Source organism: Grus americana, chromosome 12, assembly GCF_028858705.1.
Source record: "Grus americana isolate bGruAme1 chromosome 12, bGruAme1.mat, whole genome shotgun sequence".
NCBI lineage: Eukaryota > Metazoa > Chordata > Aves > Gruiformes > Gruidae > Grus > Grus americana.
The window spans coordinates 760,974-785,482 of record NC_072863.1 but is presented as its reverse complement, the minus strand read 5'-3'; the positions used below and the strand labels follow the sequence as shown (position 1 = coordinate 785,482).

Genomic DNA, 24,509 nt, shown 5'->3' with positions numbered 1-24,509 from the left:
GTCTCTCTGAAGCCTGGCTGCAGGGTGACAGAAGGAGAGCTGACGTGTTTACCAGACATCTCCTGATGCAGCTGATAACAAGCGGCATTGATTCAAGCCAAACTCTCCACCACGTCACACCATGGGCTTCAACACCAGGTTATTCCTTTCTCGCCTTGTTTCTGATTCCCGGTAGGAAACACAACAGGGCTACAATAGGTATCCCAAGGGATACAGCATCGCAAAACATCCCACCCACCCCTCAGCTCGCTTCCTCGCACCCTGGTAGGTAAGACAGAAGAGGCCAGCGCTGGAGGCAGGACACCGTGGTGGCTTCTGCCTTCTCCAAAGTTCTCCAAACCCAGGACCCTCCAGACCGAGCTTCAGCAGTGATGAAAGCACAGCTAACGAGTCCATAATCAATCATCACAAAAACGCGGAGGTCAGAGCGAAACCTTAGGACAAGGGTGGAAGTGGACAGCAGGGACCTGAGGTTTAGGGAGGTCACCCCAGCCAAGCAGGAGTCCCCACGGCCCTTCCTCTCTCCCCACTGGAAGGGGACGGTGTTGGGGCTGGAGTCCAAGCTCAAGGCTTCCTTTGCTTTACGAAGCTAACGGGAGCCGCTGGAGAGAGCGGGCCAACGGGCTTTTTGAGAAGTAGTTTTAAAGGATGTCACAGTTTTGCAAAGAGACAAAGGAACATTTTAAAAAAAATACAGAAGTCTCCTTGCCAGGAATGTGGGGAATGTCAGGGAATATTACAAAACAGGATGCAAAAGCTGGCCTCAAGCGATGTCGTAGACTCATATGCTGGCCTGGCAGTCCAGATGCTGAATCCCGATGGAAGACGACCCACGGGAACGGCAGACTCGGCTCACCTGGCGAGTGGTCCCGTCCGCCTGTCTCCCACCAGCGAAGCCAGCACAGCCGCCTCTGCCAGCCAGCCCTTCCCGCAGGCATGCCTTCCCACAGCCAAGGCGCAGTCTGAACGTGCCCTTTACGCGTAACACCGCGCGTTCTGGGGAGCTGAAGCGAGCAAAGCCTCGCGGGACACGGCCGAGGAGCCCGTTCACGTTACGGCAGAGGGAAGATCTGAGGATCCACAGAGGGAAAGGGACCGGTCCGTAGCCGAGGGGGAGTCCTGAACCCCAGACCTTTGCTGTAAGCAAGAGGAAACGCTTCTCGGAGATGCTTAAAATGGCTCTCTTCTTCAGATTCGTTAATGACCCAAGTGCTTCCCGGCCTTCCCATGGATTTACAGGCACATGAGCTCACAGCCCCTTGCACAGCTATTCCGGCTCAAGGGACGTTATGACGCTGAACGCGTCGGGGTCGGTGCTGTGGCTGCAGGCAGTGATGTCAGAAGCAGAGGAAGACCTCCCCAGGGTCAGGCCACAGAGAAGCCCACGGGTTTGAAGACAGCAGGAAGCCCTAATTCAACACATCAACCCTTTGCAGCAGCAGCATTAGAAAACAGAGGCCAGTTACTGGCAAAGCAGCGCCTTTTGGCAGGAACGGGCATGTTTTTTCCAGCTTCCCCTCCGTGTGAAAGCCCCTGTGTAAGTAAAAGAAGATTTGTCACAGCAAGACCTACTCGGGGTTTTCTTGCCCTGACAGCACAACGGTCACGTTTGCGCTCGCAGCTGGACACGGCGAGGAGGAGTCTGCTGCTAACGGGAGACAAATTCCCCTCCTGACGATGGGCTTACGCAGGAGACCGGGCTGATGAAGGCTCCAGCCCACTTCCGATGCTTCCATGGCGGTGAAGCCCTGCTCTCCGCATCACTTCGGAAGAGCCCCGGCTCCAGAAGGGAGTCCCGTGGGGCGAGGTACCCCTGCCGCAGCCATTGCCCTCTGGGGCAGCAGGACCAAAGCAAAGGCCGTCACGGTGCTCAGGTCTCCTTGGCTTGCGGGAAACCGGCTGGGAAGAGCCCCGAGCTCGAAGCCCGACGACCGCGTCTTGCAGGGTGAGGGACCTGGGCAGCAGCATCCCCTTCCCCACCGCGGAGGCTGCCTCAGCACCGTACAGAGGCACTTGGCACGGCAGTATTTTACATCTGTAAACTTCCCTGGTAGTCATCTGTGTGTCTTTCGGAACAACGCCTTAAAATGTTTATATCTTCTCAAGCAAGCATTAGTCTTCAGTCTCTCCAGCGTGTGGCAATTCTCCTGTTGACGTTTCTGAGGAAACCTTTGCCTCAGAAAACTTCTACCTTGGAACTGCAGGCTAACGTCACTTGTGGTAAATCAATCAGCTCACATCCTTCTAAAACTCATCCGTGTCTATTTTTATGAGTCGCTAATTTTTGACTCACGCATGTTTTCTGAAGGGACTCAAAGCTCTTAATTAACACACGGCGTTCGCAAGGGGTTAGCAAATCAAGTGCTGAGCTGCTTTGAAACGGCAGGCTGCGAAAGGCTGCTCCGTCCCTCTGTGCGGGGCTGGGCAGCCTCAGCACCTTCAGGAGGTCAGCAGCACCAGCCACCGCGGCCGCTCGCTACCCAGCCCCATCCGAGACAGCCCGAACCTTGCTTTTGTCCAAAAACACGCAAGTTGCAGCAGCTGCATCCACGGCTGCTCGCCTGATGCTCGGCTGAGCGAGCTACGGCCACGTGCACAGGGACGGGCACGCTCCAGCACCCTGCCCGGCACGCCGGCTCGCACACGCAGATGCACACGCGCGCTCGGTGACATTGGCCCGTGACTGCCGCGGGACTCGCTGCCCTTGCCTGCCAGCTGCTCACTGAGCGTTTCGTTCCTACCTGCCAACAACCTGCCTGCAGAACCGCAGAGGGTCACAAGGTGCCTCCTGGCACCACGCGGGACGGAGGAGCCGATCCTCGGTCTCCCTGGCTCTGGTTTCCAGGGCGATCCCAGAGAGGGGTGTGGGGTGCAGCATCTCCACCAGCTTCCCCTCAAACCAGCCCTGCTGAAAGGCGGGGGTGCTCCAGGTCTCAGCGCAGCCACTGGCCCACCCTGCCAGAGGAAGAGGGCAGGACCAGCGCTTGGTCTCCGGCCCCCTGACACAACCTTAACTGCTGATTTACTCCACCACCATCGTCAGACAGGTTGAGATGAAGCTACCTGTGCTCATTTGCCCTTATTTGCTCTCCTCCTTTCCAAGCCCTGCCTGCTGTTCCTGTTTTCCCCTCTGGACAAGGAGCCGTTACCGGGTACATTACACATGCCAAGCGGCTGGGCCAGAGACATAACAAGGCAGTAACCAGGAGATGTCCACAGCCGCCCCACGGCACCCAGGACATCCCCCGCCGGCTGCCGGCAGCTCTGCACCACGGCAGGTCCACGGCACCGACCCACCGCCTCGGCCGGGCAGGGGAGCGGCGGCAGCGGCGATGCAGGCAGGAGCTGGCCGGCAGCCCGCGGTTCCTCCTGCCTGCGGCTGGCACAGCCCTGCCCGCCGCGGAGCCCAGGCAAGGCTGGAGACGGGCGAAGGGGAGCAGCTCGCGTTAGGAAACGGGGAAAGCGCTGTCAAAGCCGCTAGTGCATCGTTCGATACCCCGACGGGCTGAGGAGCCTGGGCAAGAAAGGAGAGCGCCTCAGTAATCCGCAGAACACAGATTTACGCAACGCGGAGGTATATTCATCCGTGCTCTCTCCGTGCTGCCAGGAGCCGTTTACGAGCGCAGCTCCTGTTTGGGGAGCAGCACGTACCACCGGAGAGCAGGGACCTTCCCCAGGGGAAGCAGGTGGGAAGGCGAGCGGCTCTGCCAGCACGGCCGGAGAGGAGCCCGAGGACACCCGAGATCTCTGCGCTCGTTCACAGCGAGGACATCGGGGCCACAGAGGCTTCGGGTCCCACGGAGCAGGACCCCATCCCGACCCAGAGCTGGGCGCTCGGGGAGGAATGGCCCTGCCAGACAGATGTGCTTAATTCACCATGTTTTCCTCCTCTCTATGGAAACAAAACGTCAGTGAACCTTATCAAATACTAATCATCGAGATTTCCGACCTCATTATTCTCTGCCTTCTCTGACGGCTGCGGCCATAGAAACAGAGACGGGGGCTCCCTTCGCAGGACCCTGCCTGGAGGACTCAGCCCACCACCTCCAACCCAGAGGTGCCAGCCCAAAGCACAGCTCCGATGGAGAAGGGGCAGGGGCTGCCATCGCAGAGCGAAGGGCTCGCTCGGGGTTTGTGTAGCCGAGAAGGGGGCAGGAAGGAAAAACGTCAAACCACGGAGCTCTGCCAAGTGCTTGGCGCTGCTTCCGGCAGCAGTTTTGCAGAACTTAATGAGCAAACATCTGTGGCTTCACATCCCATATAGAACATTCACAAAAACATGCTCCATTCATGCAAAAAAAAAAAAAAAAAATTAATTAAAAAAATCACTGCTGCTTAAGCAGGTGGGAAAGCTGTGGAGAACAAGAGCAGTAGAGGCAGGCATGGCCGGCGCAGGCAGCAGCAGGACGGCTGTGCCCGAGCTCCAGGGACAGCGTGACCCCCGCCACGGCTTCCTGCGCTGGAGGAAGAGGTCTGGGGCACACCCAGCTCCTCTCAGAACAGGCTCTACCGACAGAGAAAGGCAATCCACCAAAAATTCGCCTTCAGCCGAGTGCCAGCCTGCCTCCACCTCCCTGCTGCCCAGGGTCCTTCAGCCGCTCGCAGCCTGCCCGTCGCTGGCCACGTACCACGTTCTTCCAGGTCCTGGGTCACGGCAACAGCATCCGTGTGCCCAGGTAACGGAGCGTGAGGCACAAAAGCTTCGGCTTACCAGCCTGCTCTGACCTTCCTCTTTCTTCAGCACTTCTGCAGCCCCACGCCGCACGTCCTGCCACCACCACAGGGATCGCTCCCGGTGTCCGGACTGATCAGGGAGGACAGGACGGGGGATGACGCGGGCACCTCGCCCACCTCCTCCAACCTGCATGTGCAGGAGCGTGAACACTCCTCACCTTCAGCTGCAGGAGTAACCACCCAGCTTCATCTCCGTGTCACCCACGGGGCTGAGGCACCCAGAGCAGCGCAGCAGCAGAGCAGAGGACCATGCAGACCAGGATTTGCTCCCAGCCGTGGCCAAGAGCATCCGGCCAGGGAGCAGCACCAGGCCGGGACCTGCAGCTCTTCTTCCCCAAAAGCCCTCCCAGGGCTCTGCGGCACGGTGCTCCCCGCTCCCCCCAGACGGTCTGGGAGACACCTCAGGCGCCCGGCACGCACGGCACCGGGGCCCACCACCAGGGAGAAGGATGAAAAGGCACGCACCCCTCGCGTGGCACGTGTCCTGCTCTGGGCACCGCGTCTCACATCATCCCTAAAAGCGTCCTTCAGAGAATTCATAAACACAACAGCGCACGTTTGTTTTCACGATGGGGGTCTTGGAGGACGGCAAACGTCAGGGCCGTACCAGCAGGGAGGAGAGGCAAGGCTGCCCCAACACCCACATCTGTGCTGAAAAGTGGAATTTCCAGCTTTTCACCATCAAAACACAGAGTCCACCCACCACCCGTCTTAGCAGGCGGTAATGGGAAGTAAGACCAGCCTCCAGTTTCACCAGTAAACACATTTGTCATATTTGTAGCAGCTATTCAAGAAGCAGGTCACTATTGTCTTCAGGCACGTTTCCTATTTAACCATCCTACAACAAAAATCAGTGCATACGTTTCTGCTTTCGTGATCAAACGTTTAAAGCCAGAGCTAGCAGTCAGGTGGCACCCGCCGGCAGGCACCCCAGGGTGCATGTCCAAACCCTCTCTCTCTGCAGTGCCTACGACAGATTTAAAAATTATGGAGCTTCTTTTGTGCTGGGAATAACCCCCATCACACCAACCAACACGGCTTTATTTTATTTACCCTCTCCTCCCCGGTTCCTTCCTGGATTGCAGCCTGCATGTCGACCATTAGACCAGCAGCCACCTTTGTACGTGGCCCAGCACAAGACGATCCCGGTTTGCAACCAAAATGTGAAAGAGCGGAGCTTGATACCAGTGCTGCGTTTTGTAACTGCTCTCTGTGCCGTGTCTCGTCTCCATTCCAACAGTGGGCATCCGGTCGCAGCCCCACGGTCTGAATCCCGCTCAAACACCCGGGATCCCACGAGCAAATATCTGCAAGGTGGATATCTGGAGCATTTTGGCTTGGGGCGTGTTGGAACAGAAGTGGCACCAACTGGCCCCTCCAGACAGAGTCTTGTTGGAAGAGCGGACACGTACCGGAAAACCTGAGCATCCCTTGCTGGAGCGGTGGCCAACCAAGCCTGCACCCCAGCAGCAGGCAGTTGCCTTGCTAATCCCTGCAAAGAGGCAGCCTCCAGCGAGCCTCCCACACCGTTTTGGAGGATATCTACAGAATACCAGTGTTCCCAGACCAGCCTTTTCACGCTGCCTCGTGGCCAGCAGCATTTCGTGGCTGGGACCACCGCTCCTCGGGTTGCCAGAGCTGAGCGACGCTACCAGCGGCCCCGGCAGAGACGGGGCCAGGAGCCAACGCGAAACAATGAAAACCATTTACAGAGCAGGAAGCTGCATCTGCTGGATGAAACGCTATCTTCAAACAAGACGTGTTTGGATAACTCCAGTTTCATAACTCGCCTCTTCCGATGTTAGGAAATCACAGTAATAAAAAGAAAACAAAATGGGGGAGAAGAAACTTGGCATGGGGAACAATGGGAGAATTGCTTGAACCACGGTGCTGCCTCGGAGGTGAGCCCAGCCCGCTGCGTCTCACCCGGCTGCAGGCTCCCAGAATAAAGGTCTGATCAAATATCAATGGGAAAAGAGTTAACTCTGCACTACAGACATCAAGAGCACAGTAAATTTTGATGATCTTATATATTACTGTGATTGCTTGACTGGTTTTTTTGTTTTTAATGGAAATCAAAGCCATCTTGGGGGAGGGAATAGAATTAGCGGTGGTCAACAACGAGCCTCAGAATTTGGGGTCCAGCAGGACTTATCTTCATCATCCTAAAGGTGATGGAAGGGATGGTCTTAAAGGGTGGAAGGGGATGACAGGTCACCTTTTCTTGACATTTTCCGAGCACACAGCTCCTCTCTGATGGCTTTTGCAGACAAAGGAATAAACAGCCCTCACTCCCCATCACCCCACGAGGTGCAGGGAAGCAACAGCCCGTGCTGGGCAGGTCACCCCGCGGTTCAGCCATGCCGCACCGGGCGGCACAGCACGGCACAGCACAGCACGGCACCCCTGAGGACAGCCCGGAGCAGATAATCCCCCTGCACAGTAATTCCATTTTGCAGAGGAACACAGTGCACCCGCTCGGCCACCTGCTCTGCACGGCCCCCCCCGCTCCGAAACGCGCCGAGGGGGCAAAGCAGCCAGCAAGGGGGGTGCAAAGGCAGGGCTTGGTATGGGATTTTGTTCCTATTTTTAAACACTGAGGTTTTAATGTAAATCAGGGCTGGCTGCTCCACCGACAGCTTCCCGCCGTCCTGTTTGCTCTGACCCATCTGCGCAAACGGGTGTTTCGGGTCCCCGACGCCCCGCGCACGACGGCTCAGCCCCACCGCGGGCGGCAGCGCTGCCGGGGGCCGGGACACGCAGGACCCCGCTCCTCACCCCGCTCCAAGAGCTGGCCGGGCCCGTGGCCACTGCTCCCACGGCTGTCACCTCAAACAATTTAGGACAAGGAGCCAAAAGCTGAGGTCACTCGGCTCGGGCCAACGGACCCCTCCCCAGCACCCACCTCCTCTCCCCACCCTCCCCAGTCCAAATATAAATTTGCTTACAGGAAATGCCTTAAAGAAAAGGCACCTCCCTGAGTCCCGAAGAATGCCCAGAAAATAAACTGTCTATGGACATGAAGGAAATGGCTTTTTTTTTTTTTTTTTAAAATCACACTGCAAAGCAGCTTTAACCCTTTCAGTCCCTGCTGCAAACTCCGCCACCCGCATTCCTCAGAGAGTTTCGAGGTGTCTATGCTCCAGATTGGCAACGCGAGAGGAGCCTCCGGCCAGAGGTCCCACTGTCCTTGCACCACCACTGGGTCTTGACCAAAAATGGCCCAAAATCCATACCCCAAATGCAAACTCTCTTTCTGATAAGGAAAGCACTGGACCCTCAGAACAGGCTCACAGCCTGGGGCCCACTCTTAATTGCAGGTAAACACAGGCTCCATTCCCAAAGAGAAGGAACTCGCACGGTTGTTCGCACTCCTCGAGGTCACCTACAAGGTCCCCACGGAGCTGTGCCGTTCTGCAGCCAGAAACGCGGTTCCCGAGCTTCCCGCAGAGGGCAGGGACGGGGTTCCTGCAGCGATGAGAAAGGCAAAGCATCCCGGGCCAGCCCCCAAGCCCCGGCAATAGCAGCCCCAAGCCCAGCAGCTCCTGCCCCGTGCAGGCATCGCACCGCATCTGCTCCAGCCAGGCTGGGGAGCAAAGCGACGCATGGAGGCTTAGGAAGTAGAAATGCTGTTTTCATACCAACGTCCCTACACAAAACACAAGAAAGAAAGAAGAAATCCAGGAAATCCAGGACACAGAGAGGCAGCTGTCTCAAAGCAGTTGGTCGAGGAGGCTCCAAGGCAAGCAGCCCAGCGCGGGGAGAGGACAGCTCACCCTCCCCAGTCCCTCCCGGGGACCCCAGGCAGCGCCGCAGCAGACGGAGCATCCGGCATCCCGGGAGAGCCCTCCGACCAACGTGCTGGCGCAGCGGCACCGGCACCGCCGAGGGCACCGGGCGCTGCCAGGGCTGCTGGAGAGGAACGGTAACGGGGCAGGACCGATAAATAAAACTTGGTGGCAGGATTCGGCAGCATCCCCGTGCACTCACAGGTCACAACCTACAGAGAAGGCAGCTCTGTTATCTCTCTCCTACAGAGGAGAAAGCCAAGGCAAAGCCTCTCCTGAAGCAGAGTCAGCAGCAAAGCCAGGAGCACAGCCCAGCTCCCTGCACTCACAAAAGCGCTTCCCTTGTCACCGGACTGCAACGCCTCCCTAAACGTGCCCCTTAAAAAATGTATACTCAGGGCTTTAAGTCTCAGATGCACAAAGTAGTTTGATACAATTCAGCTGCTGCTGCAAAATGCCTAAAATACTTGTTGCTTTTTTTTTTTTTTTTTTTGAACAGCAGCAGCACTGGAAAAGTCACGCTGCAGAGGTGTGTGCAGGCCCTGGGCGTGGGAAAGGAAAGCAGCAGGGTCAGCTTCCACTTGGCTGGAAAGCAAGTGTCTGTCCGGAGCACAAGTCAAGGGTTCAGCAGGAGATCACGCCTGCCTCCCGTGAAGGGAGATAATTTCTGCTCAGTCCATGATTTTTTGCCTCACGTATTGAGGTATCCAGCGCGAACAGCCCTGATCCCTGCAGGAGGAGAGCCTGCACGAGCTGGCAGTTATCCTGGAGAGCAGTACCAAGTGCTCTGGAGAGCTCTATAGGAGAAGGATGCTTCTGCAATGGCTGAGCAGGGTCCAAGAGAGCAGGGCTGTTCCTCTGGCTTTGCTGAGACAAGCTGTGCAAGGAAATCCAGTGATCAAGTAAGCATTTTGGCATCCAAAGCCTCTGGAGATGCCCACGTGGAAGGCGTTAAGGAAGAGCACACCACGCAGCAGACCCAGCAGATGTCCCGTCCGGCTGACGCTGGCAGTTTTGAGGATGGACGTCTCCAGCAGCTGAAGTTTGCAGCAATGTGAAGGGCACAGAGACGTGTGCTGGAGCACAGCCCCGGCCGGCCGGACCGGGGGAGCCCCGAGCGCTCCCACCACTGCACTATGCCTGGCATACCTTCTACTGGGACAATGAAAGCACCTCTAAACTTAAACAGTCTGCAGAGCAAAACCACTGCGTGAGCAACAGGGCAGCTGGGGTTTCACCTCCCTCAGCCTTCGGGGACGGGGAGCCGCGGTGCTGGCCGAGAGCCGCAACTGCCGCCCGAGCAGGCAGCGAGGGGATTTGGGACGCTGGTGCCGCTGCCCCATCCCTGCCCGCTTGGCCCCACGTCCCCGGCACGCCAGCACCCGCGCCGGCAGGGCACACCCAGCACCTCGGCTGAGCAGCTCCGGCATCTCTACCACGGGCACCCTCACCGGCCATGGACTCTGTGCCGCGCTCAGGTGCCTCTGCCACGGGACCGTAACTCCTGCCGGACGGCATGAGCAGCCGGGGGGAAAGGTACCGACCTGCCGTCTCACATAGAACATCTCGGCTGCACTTAAGTCCTTCAAACTGGTTTTTTATTTAGAAGCCCGTTATTTTTAACTGGGGGAGAACTACTGCTTCCTAAACTCTTGCTGCTCCTGAGACACCACCGTAGCTCCCAGGACTTCACCCCAGGAGCAATCATCGCACACGGCTCGTGTGCGGCCGCAGCCATAGAGGCCGGTGCCTGCCGTGCCCGGGAGGCTCGTGCCGGTGGCTCTCACCAGGGAACAGCAGGTTCGCTCAGGAAGGCGTACGGCGACGGTAGGGCAATTCTCCGCCTGGGAAACAAAACTGAAACGCCAGCCCTGCCTACCCAGACATCCTGCTCTTGCCCAACGGCACTGATGAAACGAGGTCAAGTGCGCTCTGAGTCACCCCTGAGCATCACCGTCCCGCAGCCCCGTGACACCTCTGCCTGCCGCTGCCCTGGCCATTTCCAGTTTCACTGGGAGCGGCAGAGGGAACTGACCCCCAGCCCCCCCTCGCCAGCCCCCCCCCACCAGCAAACCTCCACCTGCAGCCCCAGGAACCACCCCACCTCCCTCCCCAGCCCAGCCCGCTGCCCCCAGCCCGGGGCTTGCAGCAAGCCTCATCCTCTTCAGCCCTTTTTATTATTTTTTTTAATTCCTTTTTTCTTTAAGTGCTCTTTCTTGTCCCCTCCCCCTGCCCCCAGCCCCAGGCTGAGCTGCTGGCCACCCCACCCTGCCGACACGGGACCCTGGTGGGAAGGCGGGGGGGCAGGAGGAAGGGGGACAAGTCCCTCTGCTTCACCCCTGCACAGCCCGCAGTCGCACGGGAGGCTCGCAGCTCAGGGACGGATCCCTCCACGCCTGCAGACTTACTGCCCTGGCCCCACAAACGCCCGGTTTCCAGCTGGCAGCCGGCCGTGGGGACGTCGCTTTGACCTCGTCCCCCCAAAACGGCTGGAGCACCCGGCGAGGGGTGCGGCGGAAGCGTTTTGTTGCCATTCCTAGAAGGAGTGGGGAGAGAGCGTGACTCCTCTGTGCTGCACCAGACAAAAGCGCATTCAGAAACTGAACTGGTGCCCTTGACAGCAGCAAAAATATTCCTGTAAAATTCATTGCGGGGGGCGGAAAGAGCGGGCGAATAGAAACCCCATCATGTACCTTTGCAAATAAACTGTACTTGAGCAGTGACACACTTGCGGACGGGTCAGAAGGACCCTCTCCCACTGGCACCCGCGCACGCCTGCACGGGCAGCCCTGGCAGCGTGCAGTCCTTGAACAGTGGCATTAATCCCTCGTGCCCCAGCGAGCTCTGAACACGGGCATCAAAGCCCGCTCCCCACGGGAGCCTGTGACCGGCCCGGGAGGCGCAGGCTCTGCAGGCCCCCGTGCACATGTTGCACTCAGATGCTTTTCACTCCCAGATAAAGGGCAGGAAATCCCCCGGCACACCCCGGCTCCGGCACGCCGGGCCCCTGGGGTTCAGTGGCGTGCCGTCCCGCCGAGCTCCTGCTCCCAATTAAGCAACGGGAGGCCCAAGCCTGGGCTGCAGGGTCCATGGAAATCCAGATGTTCACCCTGGGACCGCACTGCCCTCCAGCCCGCACCAGGAGCTGGTTGTCCCGGGAGTTATCCGGACTCCTCCGTCAGCCTGGGCGCTCCCCTCACATTGGACAGACCGGGAGCAAAGAAACGGCAGAGGAGGAGCACACCCCGCTGAAGGCTCGTCCCCTCCTGCAGCACCCCGGGCTGTGACACCGCACACCTCTGCCTGCGTCCCCCACGGCAGGCAGCCCGGTGGGGGCAGAGCTGGCGTTGGATGGGGCTGAGCAGGTCCCCCCCACTCTGCTGCTGCTCCAGCTGCCACCCCCACTCCTGCTCGCGCCCCACACACAGGTCAGCGGACCCGAGGTTGCCATTGCATCCATCCCGGTGACCGCCCCAAGCCCCCGCTGCCTTCCCTGCACTGAGCGCAGCAATCGCAGTAGCCAGCATTCTCCCGCTGGCTTAGCTCCTAACCCCACACCCCTGCTAGACCCAGCTCTACTAGGCTCTGCTAGGGACCCGCCTGCACCTCAGCGGCTGCAGCCCACATGCACGAGGCGTGACACCAAACCGCAGCCTGGTCACACTGGCTAGCGGGTTTTGGTAGCCCCGAGCTCCCCCTGACCGTGACGCAGGACATCTCGGTGGGACCTGGGAGATGGACACAAGGAAGCCGCAGAAGGGCACGGCTGAGCTCAGCCGGCCACGGGACAGCACAAGGAACTCAAGCTGGCAGCGTGCCTCTGTGCAGCGCGATACGAAACGGCTGAGCCCCTGGGGAAGGTTCCCCGAGCCGCTGCGCCTGTTAATGCCCGTTCCCAGCGCCGGCTGTTAACGTTTACTCTGCCTGTAACTGGCACTGGGTGACAAGTGCCCTTTTCTGATAAGGGATCCTTCATCTTACTCGACAAACAGCTCCGCTGCCGGGCGAGTGCGCCCACGTGGCGTGGGGACCCTGTTGATTATTAACCGAGCGGCGGAGGGAAGAGCAGCGGGCTGGCCAGACAGCCACCCGCAGCCGTCACGGCAGAGCGACCAGAGACAGGGGCCGGACGCCCCGGACCCCGCGGCAGCCGCATCCCACGGGCTCAGGGCTGGCATCCAGGGTCACCCCGGGGAGAACTGGGCAGAGGAGGGACGAGCACGGAGCGGGGCAGCGCCAGGCCAGCACGGCTCTGCACCTCCGACAATCCCTTCTGCAGAACTGTGCAAATAAACGCGCCAAATTAATCAGAAAGCAAACAGACAATGAAAACTGGCAAGTCATCACTTCCTGCACCTAAAAACTAATTTCTTGCTGGAAATGTAGGAAAAGACCCTGTCTCTTTAAATTTCTGTGCCCAGCCCCGGCAGCCTGGAAAAGTTAATATAATTATCCGGAGGTGACTTTCAGAAAGGCGTGCACAAGAAGGGTTATTGTGGCTCAATCATTAACCGGGCGTGAGACCCCCGGCCTCGCTGGAATGTGGCCGCGTGCTGCCACCGCTGCTGGTCCTCTCCGGAGCGTGCGGGAGCTCGGCACAAAGGTTAACGAACGGCTCCTCCGAGCCACCGGCCCCGAGGAGGCTCCGGCCGCTTTCCAGCACGCCCCTTCTCCCAGCACTAAATCCAACCAAACACCTCCTCCACGCTTCCCGGTGGGGCTGGAAGAGCGCGTGGATAAAGGGAAGCTGAGAAACAAGAAGACCCGACTTCCACGCAGACGTTCCCACTGCCACACGCGCCTCAGCTCCCTCCTCAGCTCGCCCCAGCAATGCCCACAGCACCCCCGGTTTGGGGTGCTGCTACTCCCGGTGGCTCCTCTCAGCTCAGAGTGCCGCTGCTGCGGCAGCACCGGGACCAGCACGGCGTGGGACGGGAGGCCTGGCAAGAGTAACGGCATCCTAGCCTCTGCGGCTGGCATGCTGCCCCTGAAAGCCTCTTACACCCACAAAACCAGCTCAGCTTACACCCCCGGCTCTGGCAATAAAGACACTTTACCGAACCTGGCGGGCAGAGGGATGGAAGGACATCCGTTATCACGCTGGCTGAGACGGAAGGAGATACCGGTGTTACCCCCTGCACCGCTGAGCCCTGGCGCAGGGCAGAGGTCCCGCCGTCCCGCAGGACCCTCCCCGGCTCCCCACGCAGCCAGGGCCGCAGCCACCGCACCGGGAAGCGTTTCCTGACTCCGCAGCCTCGCTGCCGACACACTGCCTGTATGTGGGGGATTAAACTCCCGCGTACATCTGAATGAAAAAGCCCTTCCAAAGCCACGCCAAGTGCAAATTCAAGTCCACAAACTGTCTCGAGCTCTTCAAGGAATGAACAGTTTAAGGAAGGAGGCTCGGTTCTCCTCTCTACTGAGCAAAGCTGGGGAAGCGCCTGGCTTTGAGCAGCTCCCGTCCTGCCTCCCCGCCGCTGCTGCCAGGCTCCGCTGCGGCACAGAGGGGCCGGCAACCTGCCCTCAGCAGCACCCGCAGCACCCGCGGGGCTCGGTGCCCACCGACTTGTCGGCTTGTTCCTTGGCTGCAAAGTCACACAGCAACCTCTGCTACACCCTCAGGGAAAGGGCAACCTTTCTTTCCCCTACTCGACTTCAGTTGACTTTGAGAACCTTCAAATCTTTTTGAAATTAGTACAAAAAACACGGGGAAGTACTGAAGTGCCCTTAGGCATAACCATATTTTGTACTCTTACGAAACTAAATTGCTGGCAGCCTGTCCCATGCATACGCTCAGGTTTGGACATTTGAGGCAATGCAGACAAGGAATGCTTAACAGAAGCACAGTTGGATTTATTCAGTTGGTCTTTTATTAGAAAAGTATTTCTCGGAGGAAGCACAAGCACATGAAGTGAATGTGAGCACCTCCTCGGAAGCCAGGTTTGATACCCGCTCTGCACTGGGACTTGATGTTTTGTCACATAAGGAAATTACCGACGAGCTTTTGGCATAAGGGTGGGAGCTAATTCCTTCCCTACGAGAACGGAGAGCGGCTGACTGGGTTCGAGCCGAGCCGCGCTCCCTGTGCGGCTCGGGGCGAGGAGCAGACCCCGCTGGCACACACACGCAGAGAGCGGTGGGGGCTGCTGCGCCCGCTCCAGTGGCACTGCCACCTCTCAACTGTGCTTCAGTTAGAATGTAAACAGAAAAAAGCACATTCATTGATAAGAATTCAAGCATGCACATGGAAAAGAATGCAGACTTCTGCCAATAACATCACGATATGTGCTCTGACATCCTGGGACTGTACGAGGGGCTTCAAAAGAAGAGGCTCCTCTGCTCTCTGCACCAAGGAGCCGTTCCAAAGCACAAACCACAAAACCAAACACACAAAGAGCTGGTGTTTTAAGTTAGCCACGATCAAACAACCCCCGAAAAAAACAGCCTCTCACCTGGGCAGCACGCTCTGACAGATCAGTGCTAGTTCACAACGTGACCAAGCTACACACGCACGGCAAACCCATCCATTTCTACCAAAGACAAAGGTCTCCAAAAGAGGTGATCCCCTGGAAACACCTGCCCATGCCACCGAAAGCCAGAACGCAGAGTCCAGCCTCCCCCCGCTATAGCGCAAGGGCCTGATTCAAAGCCTCCTGACGTCAACGCAGTTTTTCCATGAACTCACTGGCTCTCTAGATCAGACCGCAAATCTCCGCTTTCCTAGTCACTGGTTTAACCGTCAGTAATCCCAGCTAGAGGGGGGATGAAGAGGAGCCCTGAGAAAAACTGGGCAGCCCAAAACCCACAGCCAGCCCATTCACATCCCTCCATGGGTTTAGCGATGGGTCTGCTGGCAGCAAACGGGTCGGCCGCAGAAGGAGCCAGGCAGCCTCACGCTCTGAACACGGCAACTCGGATGGAAGCAGCAGACTCTCACCCACACACTGCTGTGACTCAGCCCGGGAACGACGGGGATCCAGTAAGAGCTTGAGTATGTCAGGAAACGTGTCCCAGCTCCGAGCTTCTCCTCCTCCTCCTCCCCGGCTACAGCAACAGCCCCCTCGTACCGGCACGGTGTCTGCCTGCACACACAGATACCCCATGGCGAACGCAGATAACCCACCTGACAGCATCGCCCTGCTGCTGGAAGCAACTCCACCTGGCAGCGTGGCCTGGGCAGCATCCTCTGGAGCCGGATGCAGCAGATTGCCGGGCGCTATCTTCCGAAATCCGCCCCCTTCCTCCTCCCCCCCCCGCCCCATCCATCCTCCCCCGCAGGCGCCCAGGGGAACCGCAGGTCTCTGATTTACCTTCAGGCTGTGCTGTGCCTCCGTCAAAACCCCGGGGGGGGACTGCCGAGCCCCGGCGAGCGGAGGAGGAGGAGGAGGAGGAGGATGGGGGGGCGGGGGGCCCCGCCGCGGGCAGCGGGCGGGCTGGGGCTGGGGCTGGTGCCAGCCGCGGCTCCGGCTGTTGTCGGTGTGAGCGCGGCAGGTGCGGGGCTGCGGGGCGGGGAGCGGGGCCCCTCCGGCTCGGCCCGCCCAGCACCGCCCCCGGGCCCCGCCCCGGGCCCGCCCCGCAGCCCCCAGCCGAGCACCCCGGAAGGGACAGCCAGCGCTCCGGGGCCAGGAGGAACCCAAAGCGGCTGGTCCCCGGCTGCGGCCGTGCGTGCGTGGGCAAGCCGAACCGCCGAGCCACACCAGCTGCAGCCAGGGGAAGGGGCTGCCACGACACGCGTGAAACTCAGCACGACCCCAGCCCCCGTCCGCATCCCGCACTGCTCCCGTTCCCCCGCTCCGTTCAGCCATCTCCCTCCCTCCGCTTCCAGAGCGGCAGCAGCAACTGCGGGGCCTGCGCTGGCCCGGCCCCGCGGCGAGGGCACGGGCTGCAGCCCCGGGACACGGACACCCAACAGCTGCAACCTCCCCGCCGGGCTGAGCACCCGTGGGGTCCCTCGGGCTGTTTCCCCCCAAAGACGAGCCCCGGGACAGTTTTTGCACAGATGCCCAGCTGTCCCTAGCTCTCCCTGCCCACCAAACCAAGCAGGCGGCAAAAGCAGGCGTGCGAGCCGCAGCAAGGCGCAGAGCAGAGCGGCTGCTCCCGTGGGACCTGTTTCCCAAAAATCCCCCTCACGCTGCAGGGGATTTTCTTGCTCAGTAGTTACTTCTCCAACAGTACAGGGAGAGGAAGATCCTTCCCTCAGCACACACACGTCTCACGGCCAGGCTTCTGGATCCCAGACCCATGTCACGTCAGATGGGACCAGCCGCAGACTATTTGCAAGAGGGTGAAGAAGAAAATGGAGAATAGGGTCTGGAATAGAGGGGCTAAGAAGAAAAAGTAGCATTTAAGGTGGACTTGAGGGAGGAATTTGTTTGTGGGAAACGGGAGGCAAAGGGGCTGGAGGTCAGGAAGCACCAGCCTGAGCACGGAAGGAGGAGGAAAGAGGCAGAGCGAGACGGAGGCGACAGGACACCGGGCAAGAGGCTGGATAGTGAGCACAGATACAATGCAAGGAGAGACAGGCAGCGATGCGATTTGGCGTGGGGATGGCCAGAAAAGCAGGAGAGCGAGTACATTGTAGGGATGCCACAAACCCACTTTTCTCTTGAAATTACTGGCAGGGGTTGGAGGGTTGCCCAAGCACCCTAACATGTGAAGGTCAGGGGGAAAAAAACCCACAATTTTTTCCATTGTTTTCACAGTCTGAGAGGCTTTTGATGCACATCATCTTCCTTCCTTCCCCAGCCCCTGACCCTCCTCCCACCAGCCCCCGACTGCCTCTGCTCCCCCCGCCGCAGCCCCTCAACCAGCCGCCTGTACACCACAGCCCTCGGCCCTGGAGGGAAAGGGCTCTCAGCAACGGGGCTCTCAATGAGGCCCTTGTTGACTCCAAAGTCCTCCTACAGCTCTGTGCGAGGGAGCCTCTTGCCAGCCAGAGACCGGGGGGTGGGCAGGGGGCTCCTGCTGCTGGAGAGCGAGCAGCCGGTGCCACTGCCACGGTCAGCCGTGGTGAAGGGAGCGGCTGTTGATCTACGCCGGTGGAGAGGTCGCTAAAACAAGGAGTGACGGAGGCTGCGAGCGCCCCGCTACAGAGCCGCAGGCAGATGAGGGGTCAGAGGGGAGGTCGGGGTACCAGGAACCCAGCTGAGCCTTGACCCCCAGAAGTACCGGCACCCACAAAGCGCTGCTCACCAGCTCCTGGGGAGGGTGACAGAAAGGGATGGAGGGGAGCAAAACCTCTGGAAACAGATGACAGCTGCAAAGCCCTGTGGTGCTGACCGCCGAGCCAGCCCCCCCAGGGGACAGCCAGGAGGGCTACGTCACTCTGGCTACGTAAGTGGGAAGGCGGCAGAGGCAGAAAGATGCAGCACTGCTCCCAGCGCAGGGCGGGCAGAGCTCAGGACACTTCACGCTGCCGCAGGCAGCCCGGGGCTCAGCTCTCACCCAGCACCGCCGTGGGGCAGAGCCGGGCACCAGCACCCGGGCCGTCCCAGCAGCATGGTGACAGCCAGTGGAAAAAGCGCTTGGCTCAGAGGAGGATTTCAAGTATTTTCCACTCATTTCCTCATGCAAAGCGGGAACGGGGAGGGTGTGGGGGCAGAGAGGCAGGAAATGTCCTGGAGACGCTGAGCTATAAACAGGCGGCAGAGAGGGCAGGACCAAAGCGGCCAGTCCCACGTGGACCCCGTGGGCACACACTTGCCCCGCTCACACCGGGAAAGCCGAGGCCGGGCTGCCGGGGCGGATGCCGGGAGGAGCAGAAATCGCGCATACTGCGCGCTCCCCCCGCGCCGCCCCATGAATGGGCCGCATTCACGCCCAGCGATATTAATAGTTCCCAGCATATTGCCGAGGAATGGCGGAGCGCCCGCAGACTCACCTTCGGGCCGCCCCGCCGCCTGCACAAGGCGCCCAGTGTGTGCGTGTGCACACGCGTGTGCTCACGCGGGGCACCCAGCAAAGGGGTTAACGGTGCCGGCGTGCCTGCAGAGGAGCTGCCAAGCAGAGGGAGGAGGGACAGAGCAGCCTGGAGCACGCTGCCCTCCGGGGCAGGGCAGGGACCAGGGCTGCCGGCCAGAGCACGCTCTGGGGGGAATGGGGGTGCCCTGCCCACCCCAGATACCCACCTCCAGCCAGGGGAGAGGGGCTGTTTAGGGTGGCCCAAAGGGCGTTGCTGAGAAGGGATAGGAAAAAATCCAACAAAGGCCCTTTTGGGCTGGCTGAATACTAGGAAAAAACGTCAGGAAGGGTGAACAGGCTGGGGAGCTGCCTCTTCCTCCTCCCGGCAGGGAGGGTGGGGGCTGCTCAGGACACCCAGACCTAACCCAGGAAAGCTCCAGTAACAGGCTCAACCTTGGCCAGGTCCCTACAGGGGACTGTAAACAGGACCCGAGAAGAGCTGCGTGCACCCCAACGCACCCCAGGCTCGGCAGGCAGACAGGGCTGAGCGAGCGGAGCCACCTCAGCCACACGCACCAGGGAAAGCCGGGTTGAATCCTGACCCTACCTGTAAAGAGCAGCGTGCACGTCCAGCCCAGCCCAGCCGCAGACTCGAGGTCAAGGCATTTTCAGGCGAGCCGTTCGTTCGTGCTGGCTGCTGCTGCCCGTGCTGCCTCCTCGCCTGCCAGCGCTCCAAACCCTGCCCCGCTCTGGGGAAAACTGGCCGGGCCACAGGGCAGCTCCAGGCGACGGCTCATTCGGAGGGACAGATTGCCCCGAGAGACGCACGCTGAACCCCTCTGCCGTGGCTGGGCAGCTCAGACCGTGCTGATGCTGAAACACACCAATTATTTGGGCTGGGTCCGCAGTTCCCCAGATCAAACACTCCCCAGCACCCGAGGACAGAGCACCTCAGATGCAAAGGGCACACGGACACGGGTGGTTTATCCCGCCCAGCCTTGGGGGGGTAAGGGGGTGCTTCCACCCCCGGCTGCAGCAGGAAACCCAGGCGAGGGCACTGGGAGACCCACGCTGCCCCGCCACGGCCTCCGATCGGGTCACGTCAGACCTGCAAACCCCGCGAGGGGGCTCCGCCAGGTCCGTTACTGGTGAGCAGCAATTTCCACTGAAGCACTGAAAGGCTCCGCACCGCCCCGGCAGCGCGGCCGCCACGCGTGACCCCCCCACGGAGCGGAGCAGGAAAGGGCGCCCTCTACTGGCCACGGCACGCAACGCCCCACGCCAAATGAAAACACCCTGGAAAAATCGAAACAAGCCAACGACTTAAAGAATAATAATAATAAAAAATAATACGAATAATCCATGGGAAAAGCATCTTTGCTGCAGTTGGCCACCCACCGTGAAAGGAAAACCCACGCACCCACAGTGAACACATCCTGAGCGGCCCCGAGATGGCCATTATCTGCTGCTCTTTTTCCAACAACCAAAATAAACAGGAAAAAGAAAGTTAAAATTTTCTTTCAGGTGTATAAATAAAAACCAACCACAGAAACGAGCAAACCAGAAGTGGGTGTCCTGGGGTAAATTTACGCACCCACGTATGCTTGGGGGACTCCTGCTCTGCTAACGCAAGTATTACTCACGTTGCATAATTTTCCACTGGCGCAGATGGAGAACCGGAGACACCCGCGACATTTTCGCGTGAACCGGCCTCACCCGGGTCTAACCCCGCATCAGAGCTGGGCCCAGCCCGCGCTTGCTGCCCGCTCCCGCCCCGGGGTGCCCATTTATCTCCCCATCCGGCCACCCAACGCAGAACGCCTGTTTGCTTTTCGCAATCCCCAGCTGTAAAAGCCACGCACAGCGCTGCCGCCGCACCCTTCAGCCCTCCGGGTCCCCGTAAATCCCCGCGAGGAGCCCCAAGCCCAGCAGAGCATCCCCGACCCCTGCGAGCAGCAAACCCAGCACGGGTCCCGCTGGGGTCTCGCCGCAGTGGCGCAGGCGCGTTGGTGCCCTCGCAGAGCACGCGGCTCCCCGTGGCAGCCACCTGCGCGGGGTCCCAGGGCGTTACTCAGAAAGAAGGATGGCCACTAACCCGATTTGGCACCGTGCGTCCTGCTCAAGGCCCTAACGTCCTGCTCCCCCCCTCCCGCCCGCTTCAGCACCTCTCTGCAGCGCAGATAACCCAGAGACCGCCTTTGCCACATCCACCTTGACCCCAGCTCACCCCCGCTGCATCCCTCCTGCGAGGGGTCAGACCCGACCGCGGCAGGCCGAGGAGGAGGAAGGGGAAGCACGTCCCGAGAGCCAGCCCTGGCCGCTCACAGGACGGTTTCTGGGGCCGTGGGGATGCTCCAGCGCCAGTCTCCACACAGAGCCCCAGCACCAGCGCAAAGTGAGCAAACTGGCTCCAGATGAGGAGGAGGATGGCTTCAATATCGCTGTTTATGAAAGGAAAAGCAGTGGGAAGAAGTTAACTGGCACACACGAAATGGCAGATGGAGCCGGTGTCGCCAGCTGCACGAGCACAGCCGGCAGGATTTCACCAATACTGAATTCCCCAGCTTCCAAGGGAGGAGGGCAAGAGGGAGGAAAAGAGAAACTCAGAGGCATACGCACAACAGCATCATTCATGGGAGCTGATTTGGTGCAACAAGGGTCCTGTGTCTGGCCCAGAGCTCTAGGCAATTAAAACAGCAGCCACAGATCTCAGAGAAACAGCAGGAATTTATCTGAGGAATCCAGATTATGTGGCCACTGCTGAACCAGAGCAAAAAGCCTCCAGCTCCTGGAAGGTAAACACGTTGGCGAGCAGCGAGAAGCAGCAACCAGCTCAATTACCCCAACTGTTCCTGCTTCGCCCACCCACGCCAGAGCCGCCTCCCGTTACATCGACGGGGGATTACTGCTGCTGGCCCTCCCTCCGCGCAAACATTACCACCAAGGGGACGGTGAAGAACCAGGTCCCCAAATCCACGCCACGGACATTGATGTAGCTGGCAGACCAAAGAGCAGCCTGGCAGAGGAGATGGTGTTGTGTTTGCAATCAGGGGGTCACAAGACAAGTGAAAAGCGACAAGATGCTGATTAATCTCTTGGAAATCTTACTGGCACGGCTGGCTCCTGGGAGCAACTACGTGCCCTCTGGGAGACCCTTGGAGAGGATTTGCAGCTGCGCTCCCAGCTCTTGTGCAGATGGTTCCAGAACAACCTCCTGCCCGCTCCGTCCCCTGCCCCGTTGGGCTGACAGCCCCTGGCCACAACTCACCCCAGCGTGCACCGAGGTGGGCAATGTCACTGGCACGGGGTCCGGCAGCGGGAGCTCTTTGGAAAACTCCAATTTCCCCTCGCCTATGGCAAACTAAGCTGACCTCCCCATCCCTGAAGAAAAATCCATGTTCACCCGGTCTGTTTTGGACTATTCCCAAAGAGATTAACAGCAGGAGGAACAAGTCTCCAACACAAGTCTCAGGGCAGGTAAAGATGTAAATATTCACTGAGTATCGCAGCTGACTGAGAAACCGAGCCAAAGCAGTTCCTCTTTCACACAACCCAAAATAAATTGCTTTCAGGATTGCTATCCGCACACCGTTATCGCAGGCATCTTTAAAAGCCACATCAAACCAGTTTTAGTACTAGAGTTCCAAAGGAAGAAAAATTCTGTAGGCATTTTACCAGTCTTAATAAAAATAAATTATCAAATACAAAATAATGCTTTTTTTTTTTTTTTTTTAAATGAAAAGCGTGGGGTTCTTTTCTCCTGACAGCCCCTCGGGCAGGTGATCTGCTTTACCAGTTGGCTCAGGACAGACACCACTTGGCTTTGGGACCCCCAGCTCCTCACCCACCTGGAGATGGGCTCGGAGTGAAGCCCGCCCCGCCCCCAGCATCTTCATTCTCCCTCAGTGTTTTCAGTAGCAAAGAGAGACCGGGGGCTGCAGTAGCATTTGGACATCCCCGCTCTGTCACACCCCGAACACACAGACATACAGCCCCTGGTACGAAGCCGGCAAACGGAACAGGGTTAGTACCTGCAACGTTAAAGCGACAAGGCTGAAGGCTCTACCTCATACAACATCCTTATGAGCCATTATAAACACATTAAACCTCTCCAGCACCGCAGTTTTCCTCGGGGACATCAGCAGACACGACCTGTCCCTCCTGCCACACCAGGAACACCCGCATCCGCCCGCCCAGACACCACAGGCAGCAGAGACACCAGGCCAGAACATCCCCAAATCGGCGCTATTTTGGATCGAAAGGAAAGCAAAACCCCAGCCCCTCTCGGCCCACGATTTCAGGCCGCGCTCTGCCTTTTGCATCCCACCCGCGCTGACTCCCACGCAGCCCACGTCCCACCGGCAGCCCCTTCCATCGCTATCTGCAGCAAACGGCGTCCTCGGGCTCCCCGCAGCCCCGGGCCGGGCTGACACCCCCCCCCCCCCCCCAGCAGACAGCAGCCTGAGATGCGGAGCGAGGAAGAGGAGGAAGAGAAGGAAGAGGAGCCGGGGGAGCTGCGGCAACGCTGGGGCTGCTGTCCCTAAGGCAACCCCGGGGCTCTGCCGGGGCTCCCGCTGCCCGCCCTCGCCGGGGCAGAGCTGGAGGGGACGGCAGAGCCACCCGGCCCCGGTCCCTGCCCGCCACTCACCTGCTCGCCCCCGCCGTCCCCACCCGCAGGGAGTCGCGGCGCGGCGGAGCCGCAGCCCCAGGGACCGCCCGGAGCCCCAGCGCGGCGCCGACCCGGCCCCGGCCCGGCGGCTGCCCATCGCTGCGCTCCGCGGCGGAAAGGGCGAGCGGCGGCGGCTCCTCCCCCGCCGGCGGCCGGGATGCCCCGGGCCGGGGCCGGGCAGGGTCCGGGCAGGGTCCGCACACCGTCCGCACGCCGCAGCTCCGGGCCGGCGGGCAGGGGGAACGCCCGCTCCCTTCCCGCTTACTTCCTTCCCCCCCCGACGGAGACTCACAAGCAGTTTCTCCGGCGGAGGAAGCCGCTCGCCCCAGGGGAAGGCTCCCGCTCGCTCCGTGCCTCCCGGTCCTGCACGGCGGCCCCTCTCCCTCTGCCGCCCCGGGGGACGCGTCCCGCAGCATCCCCTTTGCCGGCCCGGGGGGGCTGCCATCACCAGAACGCTCTGCTGCTGCTGCTGCTGCCCCAGCTCGGCTCCTACCAGCGCCAGGTGTCACGGTCAATGTGATGATGATTCACGCGTCCCGCATTTCATCTGCCTCCACCTAAAACTGAGTCAGCAACGGTGTGGGCCCACGCAGCATCAGCGTACCTGGGAACGCTCTCGCTGCCTGCCTCTGCTCCTGAGGGCCGGCTGGTATTCAAAGCACCGCGGACATTTCAGGCAGGATTCAGAGTCTCTTCGTTAAGAAGAGATGGAATTAACATGATCAGACTGGCCTGCAAACACCTCACACCTTTTTTTTTCCCATCTGACCTTTCACGCTTTGAAAAGAAAACCACACGAGTATTACAAAGCACCCACAAAAAGGCCCCGTTTGCTTGCACAGCCTGGTGCCTCCTCCATTTACAGCAAAGTTCTCTCCAGAAGTACAGACAGGTTATTTCAGACAGAGGAAACACTGCCTTTCTTTGCATTTTTAATGCAGCTTACATGGCTTTCTGTCGGATTGCAACGCGTTTTCTCATTATAACTTCAGGGAAGTAACCACACTCAAAACTTCCCTCTTGATCCTTCTGGCCTCATGCAAACTACCCAGAGGCTGCAAATATAAATGTACTGTCTTGCCCGCAGTTTCTTTCCAGTCTGTCTCAATCGCTCCTTGCTGCCATGGGAAAAACTTGGCGACATACCGGGCACAGGGCGGCCAAAGGGGCCTTTTCCCAGCTCATTCTCTGCGCTTCCCAAGCGCCCTGCAGCCCAGCCGACACCAGGAAAAACCCTCTCTCTAACCAAGGCTCTTCCTTTCTGGCCTTCAAAGAAAATCACCCAATTCGTGATAGGATCCTGCTGTTCAGAGGGGGGAATCTGCATTTTGTTAGCTACAGGAAACAGAAAAACTTCCAGACCCTGAAATTAAAGCCCCGGAAGGACAGAGGAGATGAGCTGGGGGATGGGCATCGGC

General features: G+C 59.5%; 1 protein-coding gene across 5 annotated transcripts in view; it reads right to left on the bottom strand.

Moving 5' to 3' along the window:
* The window catches only part of STARD8 (StAR related lipid transfer domain containing 8), a 72,673-nt gene that overhangs the window by 27,518 nt on the left and 20,646 nt on the right, over nt 1–24,509 (bottom strand). Inside the window, exon 1 of one of the 5 annotated variants that reach the window (XM_054839747.1) lies at nt 23,071–23,276. The exons of 2 other annotated variants lie outside the window; for them this stretch is intronic. In XM_054839747.1, coding sequence (XP_054695722.1) covers nt 23,071–23,188 — 118 coding nt within the window. In that variant the 5' untranslated portion in view covers nt 23,189–23,276. Of the gene's footprint in view, nt 1–15,645; nt 15,674–15,832; nt 15,969–23,070; nt 23,277–24,509 lie in introns of those variants that run through there. 2 more of the 5 variants (XM_054839751.1, XM_054839750.1) reach the window with 2 other exon arrangements.